The sequence below is a fragment of the Canis lupus genome, chromosome 4 (assembly GCF_048164855.1).
Source record: "Canis lupus baileyi chromosome 4, mCanLup2.hap1, whole genome shotgun sequence".
Classification (NCBI taxonomy): Eukaryota; Metazoa; Chordata; class Mammalia; order Carnivora; family Canidae; genus Canis; species Canis lupus.
The window spans coordinates 59,487,710-59,505,110 of record NC_132841.1 but is presented as its reverse complement, the minus strand read 5'-3'; the positions used below and the strand labels follow the sequence as shown (position 1 = coordinate 59,505,110).

General features: G+C 53.3%; 1 protein-coding gene across 10 annotated transcripts in view; it reads left to right on the top strand.

Annotated features, from left to right (window-relative positions):
- TCOF1 (treacle ribosome biogenesis factor 1) overlaps positions 1 to 17,401 on the top strand; it is a 39,424-nt gene that overhangs the window by 17,200 nt on the left and 4,823 nt on the right. For 7 of the 10 annotated variants that reach the window (XM_072824524.1, XM_072824521.1, XM_072824525.1 and 4 more), the window contains 11 exons: positions 4,698 to 4,835; positions 5,025 to 5,210; positions 5,283 to 5,474; positions 5,634 to 5,774; positions 7,886 to 7,996; positions 12,140 to 12,326; positions 13,602 to 13,735; positions 15,173 to 15,286; positions 15,628 to 15,865; positions 16,357 to 16,442; positions 16,885 to 17,065. In XM_072824524.1, the coding sequence (XP_072680625.1) occupies positions 4,698 to 4,835; positions 5,025 to 5,210; positions 5,283 to 5,474; positions 5,634 to 5,774; positions 7,886 to 7,996; positions 12,140 to 12,326; positions 13,602 to 13,735; positions 15,173 to 15,286; positions 15,628 to 15,865; positions 16,357 to 16,442; positions 16,885 to 17,065 (1,708 nt within the window). Of the gene's footprint in view, positions 1 to 4,697; positions 4,836 to 5,024; positions 5,211 to 5,282; positions 5,475 to 5,633; positions 5,775 to 7,885; positions 7,997 to 12,139; positions 12,327 to 13,601; positions 13,736 to 15,172; positions 15,287 to 15,627; positions 15,866 to 15,970; positions 16,048 to 16,356; positions 16,443 to 16,884; positions 17,066 to 17,401 lie in introns of those variants that run through there. The other 3 variants (XM_072824522.1, XM_072824530.1, XM_072824523.1) reach the window with 3 other exon arrangements.

Here is a 17,401-nt window from a genome sequence, read left to right as displayed (position 1 = left end):
AGTTGGGAAGAGTGAAGATGGCTAACACCCTGTGTAATGGCTAACACTCACCATTTTATTTGTAATTGTCACACCCCCCAACCCCCGGCCATAACCACTCAAGAGATTAGTCATTTTTTCCCCCTATACCAGAGCATACATTTTCTATGGATTTTTTTTCTTTTTTTTTTTTTTTTTTTTTTTTTGAATTTTTTTTCTTGTCCTCTTCTCACTGTTGCCTTGTGGGACCCAGGTTCCTGTAATTCCTAAGTGCCTCATGAGGTTTTGACCTGTGTGAGCCTTGCTGGTGTCCCAGCCCAACAGCTCCTATCACATCTGCAAGCTACAGACACATTCCAGACCAGTGCCTGAAAAGTTTAATTGTACTCATTGCTTAAGTATTTGTCTTCCCATCTGAGCCTCCCACCAGTACCATTAGACGGGGGTTCATTTGCTTTGATTTCTGGAGGAGGAGATTAGAGTTTAGAAGAGTTGTTTGCTGACCTGCTTCAGCCCAGCCAGCCAGTGAGGGTCCAAGCTGGGCCTGGGCCCCAGTGTGCCTGCCTCAAAAGCCTTTGACTTTCACATATCCTTCTACTATATCTTGGCCCAGACTTTTCCGACCACAGACATGATTGTGCTCTGGGGCCATTCTCTCCCCACTTCTCCCTCCCCCCTTCTCCCTCCTTCTCTCTCCCCTTCCTTCTCTCTCCCCTTCCTTCTCTCTCCCCTTCCTTCTCTCTCCCCTTCCTTCTCTCTCCCCTTCCTTCTCTCTCCCCTTCCTTCTCTCTCCCCCTCCTTCTCTCTCCCTCCCTCTCCCTCCCTCCAATAAAGCAGCTAATCCCTCTCTAGGGCTCAGATTTATAGCCTGATGCCCTGTCAGAAGATGGTGTCTTGCCTAGCTTCAGAAAGCCTGAATTGCCTCTACTGAGCCAGGCAGGTCTGATAGGAGTCTTGTCTGGAGGATAAGAATAATTAAGTCTCTGTTGTGGACTTCCCGTGAGGATGAAATGAGAATACTTGTATGGCCTCGCTCTCAAAATGCTGTCTGTTCACACTCAGTGGGTCCTACACTGTTCAGTATTGCTGGGGTCAAGTGAGTCAGATGGCCTCTGGTCTGCTCAGATCCCCCAGCCAGCTCAAAGGAAACCTTCCATGAGAGAGCTGAGGTTCAAAACAAATTAACAAAGACTGGAGTGCTTCTGGAAAACCAGATGTGCCAGAGTCTGAGGAAGGAGGTGATTCCTGATTGAAATGCCATAGGAAGAGAGCCCTGGTGTCAGAAGGGTGGGGCAGATGGTCAGTCAGCATGTGGTGAATGGCGGAATAAGCGCTAGGGCGCCTTTGGAGCCTGACCTTGTGTTCTATGTTGATCTTAACAACTTGGTTACATTTGCTTATCTGTTTTCCCGACTTTTGTAGATTCCTTAAGATTTTCTATATTCAAACCATGTTTTGTATGGTTTTATTTTTCCTCTTCAATCTAGATGGCATTTCTTTTTCTTGCCTTGCTGCACTGGCAATACTCTCTAGTACAATGTAGAATAGCAATGGTGAAAGTAGACACCTTTGCATTGTTTCTAATTTAGGGTATAACATTCATTCTTTCACTATTTAGTATGGTTTTAGCTCTAAGTTTTTCAAAGATGCCCTTTATCAGAATGAGGAAGTTTGGTTTTTTTAAGATTTTATTTTTAAGTAAGCTCTACACCCAACGTGGTGGGGGAGGGTGGCGTTTGAACTCACAACCCCAAGATCAAGAGTCATATGCTCCACTGACTGAGAGGGCCAGCCAGGTGCCCCAAGGAAGTTCTTTCCTGTTCTTAGTTTGTTGAGTTTTTATTATGAATTGGAGTTGAATTTTTGTCAAATGTTTTTTTCTATTGAAGTGATCTTACTGTTTTTTTTCCTGTTCTATTAATGCAATATACTGCGTTTAGTTGATTTTTTTTTTTTTTTTTAAGGTATTAAGTCAACCTTTTGTTCTTACAGTAAATCCCACTTGGTCATGATGTATACGCCTTTTTCTTTGCTGGATTTGGTTTGCTAATCATTTAAGGATTTTTGTGTCTTTATATCAGGAATATTAGTCTGTAGCTTTTATGTGATGCCTTGATCTGGCTTTGGTATCAGGATGATTCTGGCCTCATGAAATAGGTTGGGTAGTATTCTCTTTTGTTTTCTGAGGGTTTATGTTGGATTGGTGTTATTTCTTCCTTAATAGAATTCACCAATAAAGCCATCTGGGCCTGGAATTTTTTGAATGTGGAAGATTTTTAATGACTAGGTCAATTTTGAAAATTATTATTGGCCTAATCGAGGTTTTTTTGCTTCTTGAGTCAGTTATATGTGTTTTACCTTCTGGTAATTTTGTGCACACTTAATAATTTGTGCCTTTTGGGGTGTCTGGGTAGTGTAGTCGGTTGAGCGTCTGACTCTTGGTTTTGGCTCAGGTCATGATCTCAGGATTGTGGGATCAAGCCCCACGTTGGGCTCTGCACTCTACATGGAGTCTGCTTGAGTGAGATTCTCTTTCTCCTTCTCCCTCTCCGCCCTTCCTGCTTGTAATGTTCTTGCTCTGTCTAAAATAAGTAAATCTTTTGTGCTTTTTCTAGACACTTGTGTTTTCATCTCAGTTGTCTAGTTTATTGGCATATATTCATAATATTCTCTTGTAATCTTTTTTAATTTTCATAGGATCTATAGTGATGTCCTGCTTTCTTCCTAACTTTTGGTAATTTGTGTCTTCTATTTCTTGGTCAGCCTAGCTGAAGACAGCAATTCTGTTGTTCTTCTCAAAGAAATAACTTTTAGTTCCATTGATATTTCTCTGTCATTTTCTGGGTTTTATTTCATTAATTTCCACTCTGAATTTTATTATTCTTTGGGTTTGAATTGGTCTTCTCTTTCTAGCTTCTTAAGATGGAATGTTAAATTATTTATTGTAGCTCTTTTTTTTTTTAATTTAAGAGTTGAAAGCAATGAATTTCCCTGTAAGGGCTGCATTAACTTCATCTTGTGAATTTTGAAATGTTGGGGTTTTTATTCTTATTCTTTGAACATGAGTTATTGAGAAGTGGGTTAGTTTCCAAATACCTGGGACAGCAGATTTCTTTTTGTGATTGATTTTTTTTTTTTCTTTAAGACTTTATTTGAGAGTGAGAACATGAGCGGGGGGCTGAGGGGGGTGTTGCAGAGGGTGAGCGAGGAGCCCAGGAGATCATGACCTGAGCCGAAGGCAGTTACTTAGCTAAGCCACCAAGGTGCCCCCTTGTGATTGATTTCCAGTTTAATCCCTCTGCACTAGAGAACATATTTTGTATGATTTCAGTCCTTTTAAATTTATTGAGACTTGTGAGGTCAGCTTAGTGCTGGTATCTTTTGTGTTTTCTTTTTAATCTTTTTTTTTAAGATTTTATTATTCATGAGGGAGAGAGAGAGAGGCAGAGACATAGGCAGAGAAGCAGGCTCCACACAGGGAGCCCAATATGGGACTTGATCCTGGGACTCTAGGACCACGCCCTGGGCCAAAGGCAGATGCTTAACCGCTGAGCCATCCAGGGATCCCTTTTGTGTTTTCTTAAGTGAATGTAAAAGACATTGCTCCCCACTGGATGGCTCTTCTGTGCTGAGCACATTGGCTTAGCCAGACACAGTCTATGCTTTAGAGGGCTTGCTTTCTTAAAGTCCCAATTCTTAGTTTCACTTGGTCTTGTGTGGATGAGGAAAGCTGAGCTATGGGACAAATCAGTGATCAGATGACCTCTCTGAACGAGTCAGGGGCCTAGAGACACCACCAGATTCCTCATTTTGCTTTTCATTAGCAGAGTTTGATTTCACACACCTGTCAGCGATCTCCCATCAAAGATTTTAATTCTTTGTTGCTCTCCTGTCTCTCGGTCTGTGTTTGCTTAGATGCCCTGAGGGGGGTTTCGGAGGATCCCTTGGCTATCAGTTAAGATTAGGTTAAACTGAAGAAAACCTCAAATAGCCATGATTTTCTCTATTCTGGCATCCTGAGTACCTGGCTCCTGCTTCATAGACCAAAATGACTGCTAGAGCTCCAGCTGTTACCTCAGCATTTCTTCTATCTAGGAGGAAGAAGACCCATGTTTTCTACACATATAAGAAAGTCAAATGGTGGGGCACCTGGGTGGCTCAGTGGTTGAACATCTGCCTTCAGCTCAGGTTGTGATCCTGGCTCCTAGGATGGAGTCCTGCATTAAGCTCCCTGCATGGAGCCTGCTTCTCCCTCTGCCCCCCCTCCCCCCATGAATAAATAAATCTTAAAAAAAAAAAAAAAGTCAAATTGTATACTTCGATTTTGCTAGCCAGAAGTTAAACTAGCCACCTAGCTGAAAGGGAGCCTGGAAAACACTTCTGCTGTGGGTAGACTCATGCTTAGCCGACACAAGAAAAGTGCTCACAGTAACAAGTTTAGGCGAGTGCTTGTTATGCACCAGGAACTGTGTTAAACACTGTGACTCTCCCATTTAATCCTTATGATAATCCTGTGGGTGGGCCTTGTGGTTAGCCCCATTTTACAGAGGAGGAAACTGAAGCCCAAGGAGATCAGTGATTTGCCCAGATGCACACAGCTATTAAATGGAGGAGCAAGAATCCAAACTCAGGCATTTGACTCCAGAATCAGTGTCCTTGGCTAACTACTCTGCTGCATCTTACCCTCTCCCTTCTGCAATTCCTATTTCTCCTTCTAGGTGAAGACCGCAGTGAAAACCCCTCAGAGCAAGGCCAACCAAGCTCCCACCAGAGCAACTTCAGCCAAAGGGGCAGCATCAGCTCCAGGAAAAGTTGTCAGTGCAGCTGTTCAAATCAAGCAGGAGTCCCCGGCCAAGGCAAGTGGAACCAGAAGCCCAGGAGAGGCTGGAGGTGGGGTGGAGAGAAGGACCAAGCAGTTGGCTAAGCCCAGACAGGCCCCCCGCACAGGTGGGAGGGACTTCTGCACACTCACACCATGGGAGGGCTTAACCTAAATGGAGCTGTGCTACCTACTTCCTTCCCTAACGCCACTACCTCTTATTCAGGTAAAGCCACCAGCAAGAACCTCCCAGAGCAATGCTGTCTCAGTGAGGGGCCAGGGCGCTGTGCCAGCTGTGGGGAAGGCAGTGGCCACAGCAGCCCAGGCCCAGCCAGGGCCAGTCAAGAACCCAGAGGAGGACTCGGAGAGCAGTGAGGAGGAGTCCGACAGTGATGGGGAGGCCCCCACTCCGGTGAGGCCCGGGGAGAGTGGAGAGCAGCTCTTGCTGTCCCTCCCTCCCCTAATTCTATTTCTCTGGCTCTAGGTGAAGCCCTCAGGGAAGACCCCCCAGGTCGGAACTGCCTCAGCCCCCAGCAAGGGGCTGTCCAGGAAAGGGGCCACAGCAGCCCCTCCCAGGAAGACAGGAGCCGTGGCCACCCAGGCTGGGAAGCCGGAGGAGGACTCTGAGAGCAGCAGTGAGGAGGAGTCTGACAGCGAGGAGGAGGCGCCGGCCCAGGTGAGGCCTGATGAGGAAGCTGCTACCATACGAGGCCTCTGAGCTGATACAACCCACTCCTCCCTCAGGACTGGTGCAGGGCCAGGTGAGGAAAGAAGACCAGTTTAAAGCTGTGGCTCCCGGGTCCTTAATCAGCTGCTGTCCTCCGTGTCTCCTTAGGTAAAACCTGGTATAAAGCCTCCCCAAACCAAGGCTTCCCTGCTGAAAGGTGTCTCAGGCACTCCTGCATCTGCCGAGGCCTCCACAACACGAGTGGACAACTCAGCCCCACAGAAGGCTAGACCAGCACCTCCTGCCAAGGTAAAAGAGGCCAGAAATCCCAGGATGTCACTAGGAATCTCAGGTTCCAGGGGGTCCTGGGGGGCTAGAAGAAGTCCCCTCCCTCACCTGGGCCTGGGACCGCAGGTAGGCATGTGTGTCTCCCCAGGTGGAGCTCCACTGGTGTGAAACCTCAGGAGTGAGAAGGAAGGAATGAGGAACTGGCTTTTATCTGGATGATTTTCCCTCTGTCCGTGTGCAGAAAGCAGCAGGAACGGCTGTGTCCTGCAGGAATTCAGGGAGACCAACTCTAGGATTCAGAGGGCTCATGCGTGTGCTGGAAGTGATTTACACAGGCCTGGTAGTCAACATTTAGCCTGGGTGTCAGGAGAAGCTGAAGAGGGTGGTGGCTGCTAAAGCAAACTGGAGAGCTCTGGTCCATCTAGGAAGATGGTCCCTGTCAGCTCCAGCACCCAGATGTGCCCCCTGTGTGGCCACATCTTCCTTTCCTGTGCCAGGCTGAGCTCCATCCCCTCTTAGATTTGTTTTCTTCACGAGTAAAACAGTGCTCCTAGCTCTGACCTCTGCCTTCAATGCATCAGACCAGACCAAGTACAAGCGCTGTGTCTCTCTGGTAGAGATAAAGGGATGAAAGATGCTGGCCCTGGCCTCATGGGCAAGACGAAGTAGCTGGCTTATTGGAGAATATTCTGGCCGTGCTCTTTGCTGGAGCTGGGAGAACAGGTCTCTTAGAGGCCAGAAGAGGCGCTTGAGCGGAGCCTGAAGAGCAGGGGTTCGCTAGACAAAAAAGTGGAGCTAGGCACTCCGGGGCAGGGGATGACCAAGGGGAGGGAACGTGAAGTCAGGTGGGTTCCACAAAGGCCAGCCATCCTTTGGGCCTCAGTTACTTCTAGTTGCTTGTTACCGGTCACATTTACAGAGGCCTACACATCAGACTAAGACACAGGGGTCCCAGCCTTGTTCAGACAGTATTTTGGGGTTTCTTTTATGTCTTAAGGATGCCCTGATCCAAGAATCCACTTATCTGCAGGAGAAAACCTAATTCCCAAGGCTTAAAGGGCATTGGTTACCTCATAATGCACAAAGCTTTGGGGTAAAGGTGGTTCCTTGGGTGCGACATCATGGGTGACCCAGATTTCTTCCATCTTTTGCTCATTGTCCTGGCAGGGCTGCAGCACCTCCACAAGAGCTAGGAAGTCCCTCAGCTGACCTCCCTTCCCCCTTCCCCTCCTCATTCAGATCTAAGGCATGTGCTTTCCCCCCCCCCCCCCCCAACACACACACAGAAAAAAGCCGCTCACTGATAAGGGGCTTGTGGTTCTGTGATTGGCTGGGAGAAAGGGCCACCTCCCCCAGGGCCTGGTGCGGGGGTGCTGCTTATCAGAGTCCGGGTTCTGTTAACGAGGAAGACATGGGGGCGCGGCTGTTGCGGTGTGCTGCGGTGTGCGTTGTAGCTGACCCGTTTAAAAAGTAGGAAATGACATAAATCAAGATCTAGCAGCTCTTGAGAAATTAGACTTGGGCAGCCTGCGTGGCTCAGCCGCTGTAGTGTCTGGACTCTGCCCCCGCCCAGGGCTCCCCTGAGCTGGTCACTACCAGTGCCTACCTCTCCATACTCTCCTCTTCTGGCCCCCTGATTCAGCTCTTGCCCAGCCAGCCCCCCTCATTTATTCCTGGCCTGGTAGGAGGGGTGGCAGCCTTGGGACACTTCCAGGTGGGTCTGGCTTTTACCTGGGGGTGCCACAGCCGATGTGAGCGTGCTGGCACCACTGCCTGCCCTCTGCAACCTAGTCCCAGGCTGCTGTCTCCTCTCATTCAGAGGCCTGACCAACAGCACTCCAGCCCTCAGGTTTGAGTGGCGGCTGGTGGCTGACTCCTACGTCCCTTTCAAGTTCAGAGCCAACTCTGGAGGGAGCATTAGCAAAATGGAAGCCTGTGTTTCCAAGTGGCCGTGGCACATGCCTGCGACTATCCTCCTGTGCGTGTAGTAAGGGGCTGTGCTGCTTTCCGTGGACAGCCGATATACGTGAGGGTCCTTGCTCACTGGCCACAGTTTCCCCGCCCTAGTCCCTCAGGTGTGTTCCCCCTCAGCTAATGGCTCCTCTCCCCTACCCATGTGCTTGTCCCCTCAGAAAGAGGGGAGCTCCAAAACTGCGAAAAGCAAGGCCCAGGCCCCAGCACCTCCGGAGAAGAACGCAGAGGGGTCCTCCGAGAGCAGCGACGACGAGCTGCCAGCCACCCAGGTATGCCCTTCCTTCTCTTTGGGACACTGCAGCTCAGAGTAGGGCAGCAGGGCCTGGGGAGGGGGCTGGGGAGGTGGAGGGCGAGGGCAGATCTTTGCCATTTTAACAGCACTTTACGGTTTCCTGGTTGGTTCATTCATCCTCGCAGTAACCCCAGGAGGTAGGCAGCAGAGCATCATTGAGCATCCAGGCTTCAGAGCCAAACCATGTAGGCTCAGTGCTGGCTCTCCCAGCCACCAGTTCTGTGACCCTGGGCACACCCCAACCATTCTGAGGCCTGGATATTTGCACTGTAAGCAGGCAGGGTAACTGTCCTCCCTCCCGCATCCGGGCACCGTGTGCTGCCTGACGAGGAGCACCTGTCACTGCAAGAGGGCACGTGCTGTGGCCCATTTGATGCATCAAAAATCAAAGCCCAGGGAGTTGAAGTCAATTCCCCAAATTGTCATGACTCAGAACAAACCAGGTAGACGCTGGCCCCTGGCTCCTTGTGCCTCCCCTTCCTGTCTGGGGCTGGGAGGCTTCTTTGCGGAGCTTGGCAGAAGCCAGTGGGCACGACCGGGCCCTCGCCTCAGCGCCCGTGGCGCATATTCACATGCTCTGCTGCACCTGCCGTCCTCCCCGGACTGTTCCCCCTGAGGTTGGGACCAAGGCCACCTTGTCTCCCCAGCTTGCTAAGTCAGGCCTCTGGGTGAGGCCCACCTGTCCAGCAGATGGCAGTGCCCTTTGTCCTGTAGCCCCAGGTGCCTGGACATACTGCCAGTCCCATAAGTGGGGTCTCCGTAACCATCTCCCTCAGATTCCACACCACGTGCTGACCTGCCCACCAGGGAGGTCAGGTGCTTGCCACCCTGTGACAGGCTGGGGTGTTCACACCAGGTTATAAAAATCCTAATGAACAGCTCCATCTAACGCTGTCAGCCACTCTGTGCCAAACCCCGTACCTCCTTATTCTATTAAGTACCCACAACATCTCTCTGAGGGTAGGTCCTTCTTTTATCCCCATCTTAAGGAGGAGGCTCGGAGAAGTTGAGTGAACTAATTGCCCAGCATCACCTGTCCAGGAGCAAGCGGGCAGATCTGACATTTGAACGCAGGCCGTCCGCGCTGGGCCTGCTATCTGCACTGTCCCCTCTCCTAGGAGAGAGGAAGGCCAGCTGGGCCCTGCCCTCTGGCTGGCCGGGCGCCCTTAGGAGGCCGCCGCCTCCTCTGAGCAGGATCGGGACAGCTGGGAGGGAGGGGGCTGCCTCGCCCTGCTTTGCGGGGGCGGACTAACACAATTAAAATGAACATCATGCTTAAGCTGAACCGTTTAATTGGTACGTTAGTCCTGAAGATTCTGGAGTCCCTATTAAAAAAGAAGCAGGAGAAAAGTTGGCGTTCTGTGCCTTTCCCTAGGAGGATTCAGGGAAGACGGCACAGCCTAAGGAAACTGCAGCCCCTCCTCACTGCTGGGGGATGTTTAGCTCCTTAATCCCCAGCTCACTAATTATGATTATTATCACTATTATGCATTTGTCAAGTACTTCTCTATTGACAAGTTTCACTCTGTTATTATTAGCCTATCAGTGGAGAAAACGGATGGATGCCAGGGTGGTAGGCAGAGTCTCGGGCTGGGAGGTGGAGGCGATTGTGGCTCCATTCCCAGGCTCCCTCACTGTGCCTCAGTCTCCCCAGCTACAAAGGATGGGCCCCAGCCTCTTTCTCTGAGATATACTTCAGGGGGTGGTGTTCTGTGGCTCAGCCCTGTTGTGCTGGCATTATGAACCCCAGAACGGGGTCTGTGCTGGGGTAGGTACCATATTAGTGTGTTAAGTTGAAGCCCTAGCATGGTTGTTTCTGGTAGGAGCTCCTGTCTGGTGCCTGGAAAGCTGACTTCCAGCCCAGCTCTGGCACAGTTTGCTGGTCACCCTGGGTGTGGCCACTTGCCCTCTCTTGAGCCTCAGCCTTCTCAACCTGTGGAGTGACATTCCCTGGGGGCCAGTGAACCACGAGGCTCCAGGCCCACCCCTGGGCAGTGGGGTTTCCTGGCCCCTTAGGGTGGGGCTGGCCCAGGACCTATGAAGCGACCCTGAGGCAGTTCTGTGAGGGGCCCTCGGATGCCTCCTTGGCTCTGTCCCTTGCCCCCAGAGTTAGCCACCTGGGCTGGTCAGCTCCTCACTCCCAGCCAGCCCCAGACTGGAATGAGGGCAGAGTTGATGAGCCCAGCTGTGACAAGCTCCCCGCTCCCCCCGGGGTTGGTGGTTCAGCAGGAGGGGAGCCCCTGCACCCCCTGTGGGCCCTGGCTGCCTGGTGCCTGCCGGGAGGTCCGGCCAAGCGTTCAGGCTGCAGCAGCTCCCCGTAAGCCTTGGTCACCCCTGCATGTGCTGTGCTTTGCAGTTTTCAAAAAAAGCGCAGCAGAGCCCCTCCGGTGAGCGAGCCCGGGTTGAGATTACTAACGGCCCCTCAACAGGTGGGAAACTGGGGCCGAGGAAGCCCAGGGGCTGGCCCGCAGAGGTGGGATCAGAGGCGGGTTTCCCCGTCTCCCTGGGTCGCACGGCCCACTTTTGCATGATGCCCTGCCCCTGTACCCCTGTCGTGTCCCTGCCCCCGGACGCCAGGCCTCCCGCGCCGCCCCCAGCCCGGAGGCCGTGTGGGCAGGTGGAACGGGGGGAGGAGGCTTTTGCTGCTGAGCTGCTTTTAACATCCCAGACGTTATTGTTTGCCGCGGTGGGTTCGGTGCCTCTCCTCGTCCCCGACAATCTGTTCCTCTGTCTTCTCACATATATATAGATCCCCCCCTCCCTCAACTGTAAGCCTTCTCCCACTTTCCATCCTTCTCTCTTTCATCATGTGGGAAGGCAGGCTCTGGAAGCGGCAGATCAGAGCAGCCGCGGGGGAGGCCGTTTGGCAAGGGTGGGAAGGGCCGCAGCCCAGCAGAGCTTCCCCCCTCAGGCGGGCACCTCTCTGCTTTACTTTTCATGCTAGCTCTCCCACTGCCCCCTGGGCCCCGCAGGTGGGCAGGCTGGTGTGATGGGCGAGACCGGGTCCCAGAGGTTGGCCTAGGGCAGCTTCCTGCCACTGCCCTGTGTATCCCCCCCGCCCCCAGGCCGGAGAAGGGGGGATCTCCAACAAAGTCTGACCTTTGAGGACAGGAGATGCAGCCTCATCCAGCTCCCTGGCTCCATGTGTGCAAGGCGCCCTTGCGTGCAGCAGGCATCTATCCACCTGAGCTGTGACCCCGGCCTGGTCCGCAGGATCCCAGGGAGCGGCCGCTTTCTCTCTCTTTTCGTGCCTCACTGGAAGATGTAAAGCCTGCCCAAAGATAGAACAGCATGAAGAACCCCCACGTGCTTCCCCAGCCTCAGCGGGTCTGCACTCGTGACCAGGCTTACTTTGTGCAAGCCCTCCCCTCGTTCCCCAGCAACCCTGGGGTACTTTTCTTTTAAAGGATAGCCACCGCACAGCATCACCCCCTAAGAAACTGGCCTGCACAGTCAGTGTCCCCATTTCCCAGATTGTCTCGTGAATGATGGTCTTTACATCTGGTGTGTTTAGATAAGAGTTCACACGGGGCCACACTCTCATTGGGTTCCTTAAGTCTTCACCTTGGTTTTTCTCCTGTGCACTTTGTTTTGCTGAAGACACTGGGTCAGTATAGCTGAGTGGTTGCACCTTAGGCCACAGCTCAGGAGGCCACATCAGCATCTCTTGGGCAGGAGCAGCTCAGTTACACACAGTCCCCAGCTGAATCGTGTGTAATGGTTGGGCAGCTGAGGGCTGTGCTGCTTAGAGCACCCTGCTCGGCCAGCGTCTGTCCCTGAAGTTAGCCAGAGGCAAGAAGGCTGCACTGGTTCTTCTGGCCCTGGCTTCACTTCAGTGAAACTGTGCGACCCTGGGCAGCTCTTCTGGATGTCTAATTTCCTCCCCCAACCCATCCAGGGGAGCTAGTACTGCTGACCTCAGGGGCCACTGTGAGCTATTGTGTGGGTCTTAGGAGGTGCCTGGACTAGGGGTGCACAGGGTGCCATGGGCAGCCCGAGTGACCTCTGCCTGCCCTGGGTCCCCTGGACCCCTTGCCTTATAAAGTCCCTCCCCAGCTTCCCCTTTGCCTGGCCAAGCCTTTAATCACTGGGGGGGTATGTTTTGTTTTTGTTTTTCAAGGTGATTAAACCCCCTCTGATTTTTGTCGACCCTAATCGTAGTCCAGCTGGCCCAGCTGCTACCGCCACACAAGCTCCAGCTGCAGACACCCCGAGGAAGGCCCAGGCCTCGGAGAGCACAGCCAGGAGCTCCTCCTCCGAGAGTGAGGATGAGGATGTGATCCCCGCTACGCAGTGCTCCGTTCCTGGTGAGCACAGGCCCACTAGGCTGGGCTGACTCTTGTGCCGCAACTGCCAGGCTCCCCTGGGAGGGCTCGCCAGCACACACACATGTGCACGCTCAAGCCCCATTGAGGCTGCTGGCTGAGTTACCCGGCACGTTGTTGGCCAGGAAGGGCTTGGGGCCAGGTCTCTGCAGCCTACATTGGTTCATGCCGATGAGGAACTACCTCTGACCTCTGTTTCCGGAGGAGTATTTGCCAGGACTTTCTCTGCCAGCTCCAAGGGGTGGAACCACACCAGTGGCTAGGAGCTGCAGATAGTAGGTTTCTACGTAATCTAAGGAAGAGCTTTGTAACAACTAACCGCCTGCCTGAACGAGGAAGGGTGCTCTGAGGTGGTGGTGAGCCTCCCAGTCCTGTTGGCATGTAAAGTGAGTCAGGGTAGTCTAACCAGACGTTGTAGGCAAGGATTCCATCTGTCAGTGGGAGACAGAGCTACATCTGGGATTTCTTTGACCTCTGAGCATCTGTGATATTCCCAGTGCCATCAGGAAAATGGCTAATGTTGTCCTGATGCTGTGAGGATAATAATACCTGATTTTGGTAGGCTCATTTAATACAGAATAACACCAGAGGAAAATGTCAGTATAATCCACTGTCTGGAATAATGACTGACATTTTAGAACTGTCAACTTTACAAAAACTGGAGCTATATCTGTTTTTGTCGAGGTCCTACTGGGCACATATGCCCCTGATTTTTCCTTGATGTACTGTGACGCTACATATTTACTGTGTGACTCTTGCTGGCTACAGAGCAGTCCTCAGGGTGGGCTTAGTGTGGTTTATGCCAGCGGTGCTTTGCTGGAGGGAGTTAAGGGCTTCATGGTTTGGGGGGTTATCACTGACAGCACTACATTGAACACCCGTCACTGAGTCTTTGCAAATGATCGTGATATTCTTAGGAAGACTTCTGAGAGCACAGAAGGTCCCGTTTGGTAGCAGTGCTCCCCATCATTGCTCAAAGCGCTGGCCTGGCCAGCTGAGAGGCAACATTGTCTAGGCCTGAAGTGTGGGGAGGGGCCAGGAGAAATTCTGGGGTCACTGCCATAGCAGTCCTGTGATCTCCCCTGAGCTGGTGACACAGAGATAGTGACAGCTCCTGCCTGCGAGGCTCAGGGAGGTGGGGGGAGGCAGGCTTTTGCTGCAAATACCGTGAGCATTGGGCCACGTCCCCATAAGGGCTGGTAAGTGGGGATTGCTACTTGGGTGCCCTGACTTGTACCCCATCCCACTCCATTTCAGCCGGTAGAACCAACGTGACCCCACTCACGGCCCACCCAAGGCCGGCTGTCAGAGCCAGCACTGTTGGGGCCAGCGGCGGTGAGGCATCCGGTCGGGTGTCAGAAGGCAAGAAGCAGGAGGCACCCATCACTCAGGTACCTGGCAGGCAGGGGAGGGCTGTGCAGGCCACCTGGGGGCAAGGTACCTCCCTGCCCCCTCCGCGCCACCCCCCAAAAGTAGCCTCCCCTTGTGGCCAGCCCTTCCCTGGCTTGGTTGCAGGCCTGAAGCGGCTCCCGGGTACCTCTGAGGTGTGAAGAAGAGCAGTCTGGGAGCATGGCCCCCAGGCAGAACCAGGGCAGCTCCGCGTGTCCCTTGGCAGCCGTTCCAGTGTGGTTGTGCTTTTGGTCTTTTTCTCTCTTGGTTCGGAAATGCCATGAACAAACCTTGCCCTTTCTCAGTGTGGATACTGGCTTTCACTGTTTTCAATGCTTTTCTGCTAGGCCTTTGCCTAAGTCTGCAGCCTGAGCAGGATAGGGTTAGAGGCTCACCGTGTGAATGGCGGAACTGAGTGCTGCTCCTCAACAAGACTGTTGAGGCCCGTCTAGGGTCAAGCAGGGCCAGAACCCAGGTCTCCTCACTCCTGGTACACAGCTCCTGGGCCACGTGGGTTAGTTTTCCTGTCCCATTGTGTCCCGTTCCCCACCACCACCAAAGAGGGCAGGATGGAATGGGGCACCTCTGTCCCAGAGGGGCTCATCATGAGGTGCAGCCCAGGAGAAGCTGCCTGGGAGCACGGGTGCCATGGGTAGCTGTGCTGTGGTCCCTGCACCCAGCAGCCTGCATCCATTCGGCCATTCAGCCAGCAGATGGTGCTGAGCATCTGCCCGCACCAGGCACTGGCGATGCAGAAAGAAGACAGGGAAGTCCCTTCCCTTGTGGGCCATGAAACAAGGAAGCCAAAAAATACCTGAGTATTTTGGGTGGGTGCTTTGAAGGAAACTGAGTATAAACTAGAGAATGATGGGGTGAGCTGTTTTAGGAAGGATGGGCAGGAATGGCCTCCCCAAGGAGGTGACATCAAGGCTAAGGGAGTCCTCCAGGCAGGAGAGCACAGGTGTTGGGACCCTCTAGGGAAGTGCTGGGAGGGCCTGGGGGGTTTGCAGGGAGCCCCGCCCCGCTCTTCCCATTCTCACTCCCTGACTGGTGGCAGATGTGGGAAGCCAGGCGGCATCAGGGGGACCTTTGAGGAAGTTTTTGCAGCCACCAGGCCAGAGACTTTTCCCCAGTGCAAGCTCAGATTGAGTTGAGGGGCCTCGGGTGGGACCCAAGCTGCTTCCCTCCGCTAGGCTAGAAGCTGTCTTTGGATCCTCTGAGAACATCATGATCACTTAGAACCTGAAGCCTGGCCCCATTTTCTGCCCACATGTGGCAGTATCCCTGTGACTGTCCGTCCGTCCCCCACTCTCAGCCCCATGGCTCCTTGTGCAGATACATACAGGCCCCTCCTACCCCAGCCAGGATCTGACCAGGGCATGGCACAGATGGCATCCTGAGAACCTGAGAGTCTCAGGGCTGCCTGTGGCTGTCCACAGGTGACAAAGAGGAACCCTGCTCACCTCCCGCTGACCCAGGCTGCCCTGAAGGTCCTTGCTCAGAAAGCCAGTGAGGCCCAGCCTCCTGCTGCCAGGACCCCGTCTTCAAGTGGGGTGAGCTGGGGAGCTGGGTGGTGGTGAGGCCAGGCCCCACCCTGGAGGGGGACAGCGATCAAAGATGACAGAAAATAGAAGGGAGGGCCCAGGCAGGGCTCAAGTCCCAGCACCAGCACTGACCTGCCCTGTGAGTGTAGCATGCACACGTGTCTCTTCCCCATCTCCCCCCTGCTGCCCATCTGAGCATTTGTGGGAAGGCTACGAAGTGAGGCCTGGGTGCGAAGAGCTAAGCGGCATTTGGTCCTGAGGTGACTAGGGTGCTCAGTTGCACCAAGTCTTAGTTAGTTCCCTTCATTTATTCTTCTACCCTTTTTTTTTTTTTTTTTTAACCAAACTAGGTTGACCATGCTCTGGGCACACTCCCTGTAATGAGTCCTCAGATCACCCCTGTGCAGGCCAAGATGACCAACAAGCTCAAAAAGGCTGAGGTCCCTGCAGTCGAGCGAGCCACAGCCACTCCTGTGGGACACCCCAAAGCCAAGGCCTCTGAGACCTCCAACGACAGCGAGGACAGCAGCGGCAGCTCTTCAGGGAGTGAGGAGGATGCTGACGGGCCCCAGAAGGCCCACAGGCGGGGTGAGGGTCCCAGCAGGAGAAGGCTGGGTGGGCCCGGAGCAGGGGAGTGGCGGCCGGGCGGAGCCCTAAGCTTGGGCCTCCACTGTGTATCTCCTTGTTCTGCAGCATCTCCACTGTGTATCTTCCTTGTCTGCCTCATCATCCCGTGCTGGGCCTCAGTTTCCCTCCCCCTCCATGAGGAGGTTGGTCTACATGATACCAAATACCTTCCAGCTCTGCAGTGTGGCCACTGCTGACTTTTTGATATCAGGCTCCCATTCCCAGGGTCATCCCCCCACCCCACAGAAAAGCAGGGCCACCTAAGTAGGGCCTCAGGAATTAGGAGGAAAGGTTTTAGCATTCACGTGTCTTGCTTAGAGGGCTGCAAACAGCCATTGACCTTGGAGGGAGTCATGAGAGCAGGTACAGCCTTGGGCAGGAGGGTGAGGGATAAGCAGAAGGCTCAGGCCATCATCCCGGGGCCTCCCAACAGCTGACCTGTGCTCCCCCAGTAGGTCCAGCCCCCTCTGCGACGGAGACCTTGGTGGAGGAGACCACAGCAGAGTCTAGCGAGGATGAGGTCGTGGCACCCTCTCAGGTAACTGCGAGGGAGGGGACTGGCACCTACCTCGGGGCCTTGGGGTGGGGGTTCAAGGCCACCCCCAGGGCCGCGTGTTAGCATAAAGCCACCAGCAGTGGACTCCTGGAGTCTGTAGCAAAGACTTGCCTTGACTTTAGAGGAGTCCCAGAAAAAAGGATATTTTGTAACAGATGGGATTTCTTTAAGGTTATCCTCTGTACAAGGCAAGCGCTGGTGATTTTCCGTTCGTGTTAGTAGTGAGAAATTGTCTTCTTAACTGTGCCCAACGAAAATCTGTATTAATTAAAATGGTGCAGGAGGTACCTACAGAGGGCTCAAGTGCTCGCCGCCTGGCCCGATCTCTGGGGCTCTGGGGATGGCTTCCTCACGGCAGGCCCTGCACTGGAGGGGAAGGGGGGCTGGGCAGGATTCCAACCTCGTTCACACTGGCTTTCTTCAGTCTCTCCTCTCAGGTTATGTGACCCCTGGGCCAACTCTGGCCAACTCCCAGGCTTCAAAGGCCACTCCTAGGCCAGACCTCAACCCGTCGGCTTCCTCTACTTCCATCAGCAAAGATGCCCCAGATGGCAAGCAGGAAGTGGAGCCCCAACACGTAGCAGGCACTGTATCCCCTAAAACAAGTGAGTTAAGGGCCATAGGAAAGACACAGTGGGACACGAGGGACAAGGCACTGGGCCCCTTCTTTCCCTCCCACCAGTATGGTCTTGTCTGTCGCAAGGGCCTCTCCAAGCACTGCCCGGGGCCCCTTGCACAGGTGTCTGGCTCTTACAACCTGGGATGGCCTGGAGGTCGGGTTATCCAGTTCTGTGGGACACTGGTGCACCTGATAGGCTGATCCCTGCCTTAAAGCGGCCTTGGCTCTCTCTAGATGTCCCCGCTGACTTTCCTTCCTAACAGACAGACTGCTGGTATGGGCTGTAGGAACTCGGACAAAAGGCAGGAACCATTTGTGGAGA